The sequence below is a fragment of the Marmota marmota genome, unplaced genomic scaffold (assembly GCF_001458135.2).
Source record: "Marmota marmota marmota unplaced genomic scaffold, marMar, whole genome shotgun sequence".
Taxonomy (NCBI): Eukaryota; Metazoa; Chordata; class Mammalia; order Rodentia; family Sciuridae; genus Marmota; species Marmota marmota.
The window spans coordinates 1,892,625-1,905,340 of record NW_026000000.1 but is presented as its reverse complement, the minus strand read 5'-3'; the positions used below and the strand labels follow the sequence as shown (position 1 = coordinate 1,905,340).

At 32.4% G+C, this 12,716-nt stretch overlaps 1 protein-coding gene across 12 annotated transcripts in view; it reads right to left on the bottom strand.

Moving 5' to 3' along the window:
- Positions 1 to 12,716, bottom strand: part of Pcdh15 (protocadherin related 15) — a 1,628,869-nt gene that overhangs the window by 83,991 nt on the left and 1,532,162 nt on the right. For all 12 annotated transcript variants that reach the window (XM_048807407.1, XM_048807408.1, XM_048807415.1 and 9 more), the window contains one exon: positions 7,277 to 7,404. In XM_048807407.1, the coding sequence (XP_048663364.1) occupies positions 7,277 to 7,404 (128 nt within the window). The remainder of the gene's footprint in view (positions 1 to 7,276; positions 7,405 to 12,716) is intronic.

Here is a 12,716-nt window from a genome sequence, read left to right as displayed (position 1 = left end):
CACTGAGAAGATTTGCATCCTCTGACCATCAATGTGACTTTTTTTCTATCAACAGCATCATTCTGCTAAAATCCCTCATCACCATTTTCTGCTTATTTAGAAAATAAAATAAACAATTGGAATGTGAAAACTGCTTTTTCAACATACTTTCTTCTACTCTATAAATTCCTTAAATCTGACACCTTTAATAATCCACAAATGCATTGTTCAAGATCTTTTTAGTTTGAATAGACATGAAATCCACACTGTAATTCATTCTTTTCTGACACTGAGTTTTTTCATATTTGTGATTTATAGACAAAGGGATTCTTACTACTTTAGCTTCTAGAAAATATCTTCATAATTGAGATTTTTTAAAATTAATCTTCATGATTCTTTATCTTTTCTGTATTTGTGTCATGTGAAGATGTTGCTAAAGTTTAAACAACATGCAACAAATGAAAAAATTATTTATTTGAAAGATATTTTTACAATCAGATCTTACTTGTTATCTGTTGTGGTTTAGATATGAGGTGTAGGACAATGATGATTCTGAAATGACTGGGTTATGAGAACCTTAACCTAATCAGTGCATTAATCCACTTGAATGGATTAACTGGGTAGTAACTGTAGGCAAGTAGGTTGTAGCTGGAGGAGATAACAGGTCACTGGCAGCATGCCTTTGGGGTATACATTTTGTCCCTGTTGAGTGGAGCTCTCTCTGCTTTCTTGTTGCCATGACCTGCTTTTCTTCTTTTGCTGTGATATTCTGCCTCACCTTCAGTCCAAAACAGTGGAGAACTTTGGCACTAACTTTTTGGTCATCTATGGATGGAGAACTTTGAAACTGTGAGCCACAAATCAACTTTTACTCCTCTAAGATTGTTTTTGTCAGGTCTTTTGGTCACAGTAGTAAAAAAGCTGACAACATATTATCTTAATAGAGGGTCACAATTAATAAAGCTTACCTTAACTTAAAAATCAATTAGTAGGCTTGCTAATATATTAAAATTACCTTTTAATTTTTTGAAGAAAATTAACACGACCTATTACTATGTGCCAAGATTCTACTTCTCAATTCTCCTGGGAAGCAATATAATGTATAAGTTACAAGAAACCAGCTTGAACTAAGGTTGATCTAATTTTGAATTCTGACAACTGGAGATTGGTTGAGGGATATTAGAAAATTGATTAAACTTTACTTATCTTCCTTTTTTTCCCCTAAATGATACAATAAGGAATACTTGCACCTCACTCCTAGGTAGACATTTTCATTTATTTTAATTGTTGTATTTCAATAAATTTTATTTTATTTATTGCTTGCTTTATCTTACTTATGTATTAAAATGAATTTTATGACTAAAATAAGTAAATAGCTTTTCACAGCTATCAGAAAAACAATCATGGCAAATAAATGACAGTTATTGTTATTATATACAGAATAGTCATCCATTAATATACAAAACAGAAGTTAATGGTCAAAGCCCTAGCTTAATCATCCCTATTTTGCACAGAAAATAATGATCAATATTTGACAAATATGACTGATTAATGACTGTACAGTAGCATTTTTGAAATTTTCTATATCTAGATGTTGCTTCTTTGCATTTTTTTTTCTTTTTGCTACTGGGGATTGAACTCAGGGGCACTTAATCATTCCCAGCCCTTTCTTTTTGAACAAACAAGATCCTGTAGATTCTTGTGTGTTTCTCTGCTAACTCAGAAGGGGCAGTAGACCCCCCACAATGAGCATCACTGGCAACTATTGCTTCTAGTACTGATACTGCTGAAGGTGTGCATCAGTATAAAATGTTCAAAAACACAGTTACAGAATCAGGAGAAATAAGTTGACTAATACACACTTTTACTTTTGCATCTTAATATAAGTTCTGCATTCATATCAAGTAAAAGGGAATGGATTCTAATTAAGAATAATAGCTTGAAAAAGAATCGTTTTCATATTCTATCACTAAAGGTGATATCTCCTGTCCTCAGGATATATTTTTCAGTGTAGAAAAATATATATAACACAACTTACACTTTAGCCATTTAGGTGTTCAGTTCTGTATCATTAAGCATCTCCTCATATTGCAGAAATCATTACCATCCAAATACAGAACTTTTTTATTCTTCACAAACTGTGATCCTGTAACTACTGGACAGTAGATCCTTATTTTCTCCCTTCCTGACTTCTATCCCCTGGCAGCCACCACTGTATTTTCTGACTCTGAATTTTACTACTCTAAGAACCGTATGTAAGTGGAATCTTAATAATGCCTGTCCTCTGTGTCTAGGCTACTTCACCTAGCATAATGTCTTCAGTGTTTATCTACCACTTAGCACATGTCAAATTTACTTTCTTTGAGGCTGAATAATATTCAGTTGTATATATAGACTACATGTTGCTATTTATTCATCCATAGATAAACAAAATAACTGTTTCCACTTTTTAGCATCTTAGCTTTTTTGGGGAGTGTTGGGGGTCAGGGGGCACTGCTTGGGATTGAACACAGGGCCTCAGTTGTGCCAGGAAAGCACTTTATCATTGAGCTACATACCAGACCATGCATTTTAGCTTTTTGAATAACACTGTTATGAACATGTTTATACAAATGCCTGCTTTAGTCCTTGCTTTTTAATATTCCAGTTATTTGTTAAGGGTATACTTTTAACTGATGTTGACTTCTTGAATTAAAGACTGAAGAATTAAACCATAGTAGATGTCAACCTTTCAGGATTGGTCCTTTCATTCTGTGTCTTTCTAACACAATCCAAGAATTACTTGAAAATGATATGAGCATTCAAATGGTTGAGCCCAAAACTGAGACTTCATGTTGGTATAAAGTGTCTTTGTCTGAAAACTCCAGAGGCCTCCCTTATTTTTCAATAGTTGTTCAAAGACGAGTCACCTCTTCATGTCCAAGTTCATCATTTACAAGGAAAATAGAATAAGAATCAAAACTGCCTCAAACTAGCCAATTTTCCAAAAATAAGTTTTACCTCCTCTGAAACATATGATCCCCAAGGATAATAGATAGATGCATAAAATTGGATTTCTGTTAAATAAAAGGAAGGAGAAACAGTCAACTACGTGTGTCTACCACACTCTAACAACATAAAACCGGGACACTTCACCTAAATTATTCTGATGTTACCAATATTCTAAAACTTACCTTGACTTAAATTCCAGGTAAAGATCCTATTTCTCACTCACTGTGGTATGAACCTCAACTAAACAACATAAGGTATTTTATCCATTCGTATTTAATTATTGCATATGCGCTTTTTCTTTTTCTTTTCCCTTTTTTTTGTGAGGAAAGGGCTCTTGTTTACTAACTCTGCAAGGGCAGAGGCACATTCTGTTTTATTTGCCTCTATATTTTCAGCACACAGTAGGCTTATAGTACGTTTTCTTAAAAAAATTCTAATAAGTCCTTTAACATATTGGATTTGCTCCCTTGAAAGCACTTATATTGGATAATTCATTTAAATGTGTTAACTTTCCTATAGCCTATGTTGAAAAAAAGTCCTAAGCCCACTATCAATATCGTAAGTTAGTGTAGCTTCCTTCATTGATATTTCAAAGCCTCACTTAACTTTGTCATTCCTATTCTATGCAGTATTTCCTCTTCCTTTTCTTACTCATGGCATATTTTCTTTTAATTTAACTTTTATCATTCTGAATTTTGTGGCAGGCTAAAAAATTAGCTTCCATTCATGGTGGAAGAAATCTAATATTACTGTACTAGTTCAAAGCAAATGGTATAAAAAAGCCTCTTTCACAATTCTGGGCTACTTCCACATTTTCAAATCATCTTTAGTTCAAGAACCACAACATAGCTGGCCTTGATTCCATGCTATTTTCAATAACATATTTTACCAAAGTATGAATTAGAAGAACTGCTTAATTCACATTCACCCCGATTGAATTCTGGAAAAGATTTCAGACTTTGAGCTGAAAGGCAGGAATGGAAAATGATATTGATCATGAAAGACTTTTTACTCCCATCCCCTCTAAATCTCTTGCCTCCTGTTCTTGTTTCACAAAAACGCTCTGCACCTGGCTTCTATTTTGGTTCTTTGTTTCCTCGTGTGATTCCTCTGTGTTTCCTCTGTCCTCCTTACATAAGCTTCACTTTGAGAAAATTTAACCTCCCTTTAGAGCTGGTCTTACTTTCAAGAAAACTTTTTTGTCCTTTCAGTGTTGAACCATTTCTTTCCTTGGAATCCAGACTGCAATCTGTGCTCTTCTAACTAAATTATTTCATCACAATCTCTCTCTCACATTAATCTATCTCCTTCACCACCTTATCCCAATTCCTATGAAGCAGAGGCCATCACTGCTATGGTTTGGATATTTTATTTCCTAAATTTTCATAAACTGGAAGCCTGGTTTCCATGTATTCGTCTAGAACATGGTGGATTCTTAGGAGATGAGGCCTATTGAAAGGTGATTACATCATGAGGGCACCAGCCTCAGAAAGGATTAATGCTTTGTTTTTGATTTTTCAGGAGTGGGTCAGGACTCCTGGGACTGGATTAAGTCCCATAAGAATGGGTTGTCAACCTTTCCTGGCTGTTTCTGCTGTCTTGCATACATGTACCATGTTGTAAGGTAGTCAAAAGGCCCTTGCACAAGATGAATAAATGAGGCCACCCATTGTTGGGCTTTCAGCCTCCCAAACTGTGTGCTAAATAAACCTCTTTTCATTATAAAGATTCCCATTCTCAGGTATGTTGTTATAATATCACAAAATGCACTAATGCTACCACTTGGTAATTTTTCTTAATATAGCCATCTACTCACAATTTAATGGAATATTTTAGCACTTCAATTATTGTTTTCCTTTTCTCCACCATAATATTCTTCCATTAGAATAAGTGGCGATGTAAAAATACACTGGAATCTTCTAATCACAGTACCAGTTGACAATTGAGCATTGTCTTTTTATCATTTTTTTCATTACATGGCTCCTGTGCTTTGCATTTTCCAAGTATACCTACTACCTCATAGAGCAATTTCTCTTCTTTCTGATCTCTAAGTGTCAAATTTCCAGGGTGTAGTCTTTGGATTTTAATGTTAAACAGTATTTTCTAGATGATTGCATCTCAGTCCACAATTTCTTTCTTAACTCTAGATCAGCAACAGCAATACTCTTGCCAAAATCTTTGCTTTCATATTGAAAAAACTTTATAAACATAAAGTCTACTCAAATGAACTCTTGATTTCTGTCATTACAATACCTGAGGGAAGGACAAGGACTTCTTTAGAACAAAAGCTAAGTTTTTTTTTTTTTTTTTTTTTTTGGTACTGGGGATTGGACCCACAGCCTTGTGCATGTGAAGCAAGCACTCTACCAACTGATCCACATCCCCAGCCAAAACTGACTCATTCTTGATTTTCCCTGGGTACTATGTAGAACCTGTTAGGAAATCCTTGTTCTTTTGACTTCCTTCTCAACATCTCCACAGCCCCCACTCATGGTTAAAGCCATGCTAACACTTTATCTGGGCTAGTAATGCATTGGGATCAACTTTTACTCCTCTCTAAAAGCACTTTTTTTTTTGTTTTGTTTTGTTTTGTTTTGTTTTTTGTTTTTTTACAAACTCCCAACCTCAAGGTATCAAGGATAATCCCTTTACATTGGATTAAGTCATACCATTGTTCCAAGTTACTCAAAGACTTTCTTTCCAACATAAATAGAAAAGAAATTCCATCTTCTAGCCCCAAGGAATATATCTCATCTCCACCCAGCCTTTCTCAGTCTTAAGGTCTCTTAAGCACCTACTGGCTATAGGGGTTTTACATTGGAATTCAGTTCCTTCTCTCAGGTTCCACAAATCTTGCTCTTATCCTTTATTCACATCATCATTTAAATTTTCCCCCCCGCAGAGAGCTCTTTTTAAACTTTCTAGCTGAAAACAGCACCATTCTGAAATTTTGTTCTTGTCTTAGAATTTATTGCTACATGACTTTATATTAAATAGTTTCCGATTTTACTCATCTATTTGTATCTTACACAGTTTATTTGCATTGCTCAGGGGGGAGCGTTTTTTTCATTGTTCTGAATTTAACCTCTAGAACAGTGTTTAACGCATTTTAAACATTCAAAAATATTTGTTAACAAAATGATTGAACCAAATTAATTAATTATTCATTGGAATAAAACAAAAAAAAAAAGATAAGAATTGGCTACAGATGGTTGTTACTCTAATTTATAAGTTGGACATAATGTGATGACAAATAGGTGAAACGCTTTTAGTTAAAACTGGGGATTCAGATCAGGTACCAGTATTGGCATTGCAGAAGAACTATTTTACGAGCACAACACACATCTTTTTTGCTTTGTTGACATTTCTTTTTCTTTATGAGGATGTTTGATACGTGATACAATTACTTGTAAAAAGAACTATATTCATCGTGTTGCTAGTAGTAGGGAAAAAAAGTAAAACTATAGATACACAAAAGCTAAATTTACCAGGGATATTTAGGTTTTGTGTTGGTGTATTTTTAGCAATGAAAATGACTATTAAGATACTCCCCCCCCCAAAAAAAAAACTGTAATTGAGAATAAAAATGAATAGACTTTAAATTTGTTCCCCAATAAAATGCAATGTTTTAACATACATTTCTTAGTAATGAAACTATTGCAACTATTTGTGTTGTCAAACTTTTAAATTATCATTAAACATTTTGATAAAATTAGAGAACTATTAAATATCATCAACTTTAGTCTTAAATATTATATTTAAAAATTCTAAATAGGTTAGGCATAATTTTTGAAATATGAAGGATTTTTTAAATTTCAGTTAATTATTGACATCAGTAATGTTATTTTCTACATTAATTTAACAAACATTTAAATTTAAAAAAATTATTGTAGAACAAAATTATCGAACATTTTAAAATTATTTCTTCAAGTGGAAATCAGTTATTTTGTACTTGCCACTTGAAATTATATTTTGAGAATCTGAAGTTATCCTGAATTAAAACTATGAAAGGCATAAAAATATACTAAGAAAACAAACTTTTTAATGTTATTTATCATAAAAAATAAAACAATTTTTCTCACTTATTAGTGAAAATAAAAAGAAAATTGCTTATATAGTCACCTCATATAAATAATCTGTGCCTTACTTTGAATAATTAAACTCATATATCTGCAATCTTCAGGCTTTTGTTTATACAATTTGAATAAGTACATAATTAATGCAAACCACATGGATATAGTTCATCTGCAGAACTGGAACCCTTTTCTTTCACTTCAGTGCTGTATCTTAGTATATTTTTTCATACCTTTACTCTGAGCACAGAAGCAAACATTCTTGCATCTTCAGATACTCCTCCAATGTAGAATCTTTTCTGAAACACTGGGGGATGATTATTTTCATCCTGAATCTCAATGTATACTTTAGCTATATTGCCTGGGAGACAAGAAATAAAACATTTTTATTAATGGTTATTCATTAGAAAAACAAATGCATAGAAATAAACACTTATCATACTTACAATAAAAATCATTCCTAAATGGATGCCTAATTCCCCAAATCCAGAGGATATCAATAATGACGCTTTTGTTATAATAATGTAAAATCGCCACTATTTCTTTTGGTTACAATGTCTTTATTTTAATTGATATAATGAATGCTAAAGTACTGTGCACTAAAGTACTGTGTGCGCTGCTATTTTTCCTTTTTTTTTTTTGGACTGGGGATTGAACTCAAGGGTAATTTACCACTAATCTACATCACCAGCCTTTTTGTTTTTGTTTTTTTGTTTTAATTAGTTAAACATGATAATAGAATGCACTTTGATACATCATATATAATGGAGTATAATTTCTCATTCTTGTGGTTGTGCCTGATGTAGAATCACACTGGTCATATAGTTATATATGTACATAGGGTAAGAATGTCTGATTCACTCTGCTATCCTTCCAAGATTTTTAATTAATTAAATTAAAAAAAAAATTGAGACCATGTTCCCTAAGTTGATAAGGGCCTTACTTATTAAGTTGCTGAAGCTGACCTTGAACTTGCCATTGGCCTGTCTGAGATAAATTATGAGTCACTAGGATTACAGTGTGCAATACGTGCCTGGATTCAATGGTTCAAGTTCACAAACACTTCATACACATTACCAATTACATTAAAGCTGCAGATATATATAAACTCCTTCTGAAATAATAGACATTTCCATAAATAATGTATATCATATATTATTCTTATTTATAAAACTAGCAATAATAATCACCTCGTTTAAAACTACAATATAAGTTTTTATTTTATTTGATACTGGGGATTGAAACAGGGTGCTTAATCACTGAGACACATCCCCAGCCCTTTTTTATATTTTATTTAGAGACAGGGCCTCACTAAGTTGCCTAGGCTGGCTTTGAGCTCCCAATCTTTATGCCTCAGCTTACCTAAGGTTTTTGATTACAGGCATGTGCCATCGAGCCCAGCTTATTTTAAAAGTTAGAGACAGTTGGGTGAATTGCTTACTGCTATAAAAGGAAAATAAGTTTTATCATGTAATAAGGACTGTTTGCATTAGAAGCTAACATTCAGTGAAAAAATGTAACTTAAAAGATAATTATCATATGATTCATAAATGCTACATTTTGCCATTTAAATCATATAAAGTATACCATAAAGAACACATTTCCTCTCAACTGTTAGAAACAGCCCCGCATTATCCCGTTATTGAGAAATTGGCATTGGTCACTAGTCCAAGGGTGATGTTTCTGATACAAAAAGGATTCCAGTGTGTAAAAACAATGTCCAAGCCAGATAAAATGGAAAATAAATAATTATCAATTCTGCAAAAGTAGACTAAAATCAGCATTCCAACATGCTGCCTAAGGAAACTATTCTGATGCATTTTAATTATGATCAAATATATGGCAATTGATCTACAAACTATTTATTAGAAATACCTATTTTAATATTTTATTCTGTAATAAATGCCCTGTCTTAAGCTTTCAGTAATGAATACCAGTGAGTAGCACAGCCATACATAATGGGCATATTGGATATCTGAATTGATTGAATAATTAATGAGGAACCTGTCTTAGTAACAAAAAAGAAAGAAAGAGCTATTTTTTCCTTACTTTTTTTTTTAATAAGACAAACCCTAAGCTTTTGCCCGTATCCTGTTTCTCCTCTTTTCATTTCCCTCTGCTTCATTTCTTTCTCATAATCCTTAAACTGAAAAAGCTAGAATAAAAAGGAGACATTTGCTAGGTCAACAAAGAAGGGAAGTAAGGTTTGTGGCTGATTATGCTTCTATGTTCTTCAGTTCTAGAGTCCTGGCTTGCCCTTCAGTTAGCCACCATCAATCATAGTTTATCCAAAATAAAATCCAATTTTATCTTAGCAACATACCATTTTTACCACTAGAATCAAAGAAGTTAACAGCTACAAATTTTATATTTAAAGAAAAGGGAGGAATCCTAAACTATATCACTTTTCTGATAACACATTTCTTCCCTGTCATTCACAAATACATAAAATTAAGTCTGCTGTGCCTTTTTGGAATTCTGCATAAGATAGAGGTCTCAAAATCTAAACTAATTAAGGATGTCATTATTCTTCATTAAATGGGTAGTTTAAAATGCAAAAAAATCACCACCATGGTACCACATGATTGTAATTCCCAAGGTGTGGGAGGCTGAGGCAGGAGAATCACCAGTTCAAAGCCAGCTTTGACAATTTTGGGAGGCCCTAGTAATTCTGCGAGACTCTGTCTAAAAATAAAATGTAAAAAGGGCTGGGGTTTTTACTCAGTGGTTGAGCATCCCAGGGTGCTTATGGTAGTGTTTAAGCCCTGGTACCAAAAAAAATTTTTTTAAAAAGGAAAAGTTTACAAACTCAAATTTTATATATCTGCCTTATCAACAAGTAAATATCTTCTTTTTTAATATTTATTTTTTAGTTGTAGTTGGACACAATACCTTTATTCATTTATCTATTTTTATGGGGTGCTGAGGATCGAACCCAGGGTCCCACATGTACAAGGCAAGCGCTCTACCAGTGAGCCACAACCCCAGCTCTTAAATATGTTCTTAATAAATATTTCTTGTGCCATTTTTATCACAACCCCTTAGATTCCCATGTATGCAAATATTTTGGTGTTTTGTGTGTGTGATTATATATCACCTGCTTCCCTTGTCTTCTCTTTCCAATGTGTTCTGCATTCTGACATCACAGTGACTTTGCTAAATACAAGTATGACTCTTTAAATCAAATCAAGTATTAAAATTAACAGTCACTCATTTTTTCATTCTATCAATTGATTATTAATTCAATATATCTTTTGAGGGACTGTTGTGCATGAGCCACTCTAGATATTACTATGTGGAACAAGAAATAAAAGTTATGATATTAAAAACATAAAAAATCCATATCAAAAAGTTAGCATGAAACAGAAGGCTCTTAAAATTCTTACATGATTATCTGGTTCTATTTGTATTACCCTCTGAACATTATTACCAATGACAGATAATGTGAGCAATGCTGTGGATATGACTGTGTATGTACATGCACATCCTCCTTCTTCCCCTATGTACAGATCACCACAAACCTTCCACAAACCACAGTGTGAGCCATTTTTAAGATCCAATAGAGTCTTGAAATCGCTCTGGAGTTTTTGAGTTTGAAGGAATAGGGAGCAGGACAGTTTATATCAATATTCCCCTGCCTTCTCCCAAAGAAATTGAAAAATAAAGAAGGAGAATTTGCTTGTATTTAGGTAGGTAGTAAATATTTGAGTATGCTTTTCCATCTAAAACCACAAGGATTAACATTTCACTGAGAAATTTCCAAAACTTTCTAAATATTTACAAAACTTGGAGTTAAGAATATAGAGTGATAAAATGGGACTAATGAATGAAAATCTGCATCCAAACCATATCAAAAAATGTGGGTAAGTTGACTGAAATTAAATTAGTCACATTTAAAAATGGACTAAGGAAGTATTTTCATATGCCCATAGTTGAAAACATCCCTCACCTTCACCTCATAAAAGCATAAAATATTTAGAAATAGTATGAATGCAACCTGAGAAATTTTATTTCCATATAATTGAATACTGCTACCTTCAAAGATACTTGTAAAGCAAACTAGATTTTTACTAGCACAGAAGGAGGTGATTGTGCTCTGATCCACATGTTGGAATTATATGTTAATTACATCTAAATTATGTTGCATTCACATGTTGAAATATTACAAAATCATTAAAATAATGTTTTTGAAGAATATTCAATGACAGAAAAATATTTTGGATACAATACCAAGTATAAAGAGTGAGGCCATGATTTTAAACAAAGCACATATTATTAAAATTTGTACATATGTGTGTGATTGCATAGAAATAATTGGGAAAATATGGACTTTTTTAAATAGTAAAAATGTACAATTATATATCATCTTAATTTTCTTCATTATACATTTTCTCTAATTTTATTCTTATTACTTTTCTAACTAAGGAAAAATTAATGTAAAGTTGGAAAACTATAAGTGTAAAGAAAACAAAAATTATAAAATAATGCATGCAAAAAATTAAAAATATATATATTGAAATAAACTTCATTGGGTTCTTTCTACACTTTTCTAAAATGTCATCATTGTTCTCTGAATAGTCTGGGAATACCTACTATATATCTTTACTTTTTCTGAATCAAGAAGCCTGGCTAAAAACATACATTTCCCCCCCTGAAATAAATAAGAATTTGCATTCTACTTTGCTTATTTGTAAGAAGACATTTTCTAAGGTACATGTTATTTATTTGTGAAGATTTAACTACAAAACAATGACTAAACAGATAAGTGATTGTGCAAAAGATAATCTAATTATCTGTATATCTTTGCTTAGTTCATTAGTCATGTGGCATACAAAGTATTAAATAATTGTATTTTTGCAGAAATTTTAGAAGCAATTTAAAGTGAAGTAATTTAATTATAACTATTTAATGCCATTATCCTCACTTAATGTAGTTTTTGAAAAATATTTAATGAATACTTATCAACTAGGGGTTCATATTTCTTGTAATAGGCCATTCAATCCAAATATTTTCTTTAATCCACTGAAAACAATTTTTGAAGCAACAGAGCTTTGTAAATTTCGAAAGCTCAGGTAATCAGCTACTTGTATTTTGGGGGACCAGTCAGTAAAAATAGAAATTAAAACTTTCATTATGATAGAAAGTAAAAATCTAGTACTGTAACTTTTAAATAATAGCCCAGTCTTCACACAATCCTCCATACTGCCCACCCAAGCTTTCTAGTTAAACACAACTGAGTCCTAAATATTTTTTTTTTTTTGAAATGGTAGAGTCGTTTTGTTGTTGTTGTGCATGTGTTCATGTGTATGGGTATTTTTTATTTATTTGTTTTGTTTTCTTTTTTTCCTGGCTACCAACATCCCTTTCTGCTTTATTTTGGCTATAGATTTCTATTTTCCCTCCAGCATTACTATTATCTTCACACTTCATGTGATATAAGTGGGACTATAAATTACTGTATGGAAAAAAATTACAAAATTGAGTCACTGGCCTGGTTCAAGTGTACTCTCCAGTTGACCTCCAGACAAGAGGAAATAATTCAACCTTCCCTTCAAAGTTTCCATTCTTGAGCTGACTGCCACTTGCTTATCTTTGACTCCAGCTGTCTTGGTAGAACTACCTCAAAAAAATGTCTATTTGGGATTCTTTAAAAAAAAAAAAAAAAAAAAAAAA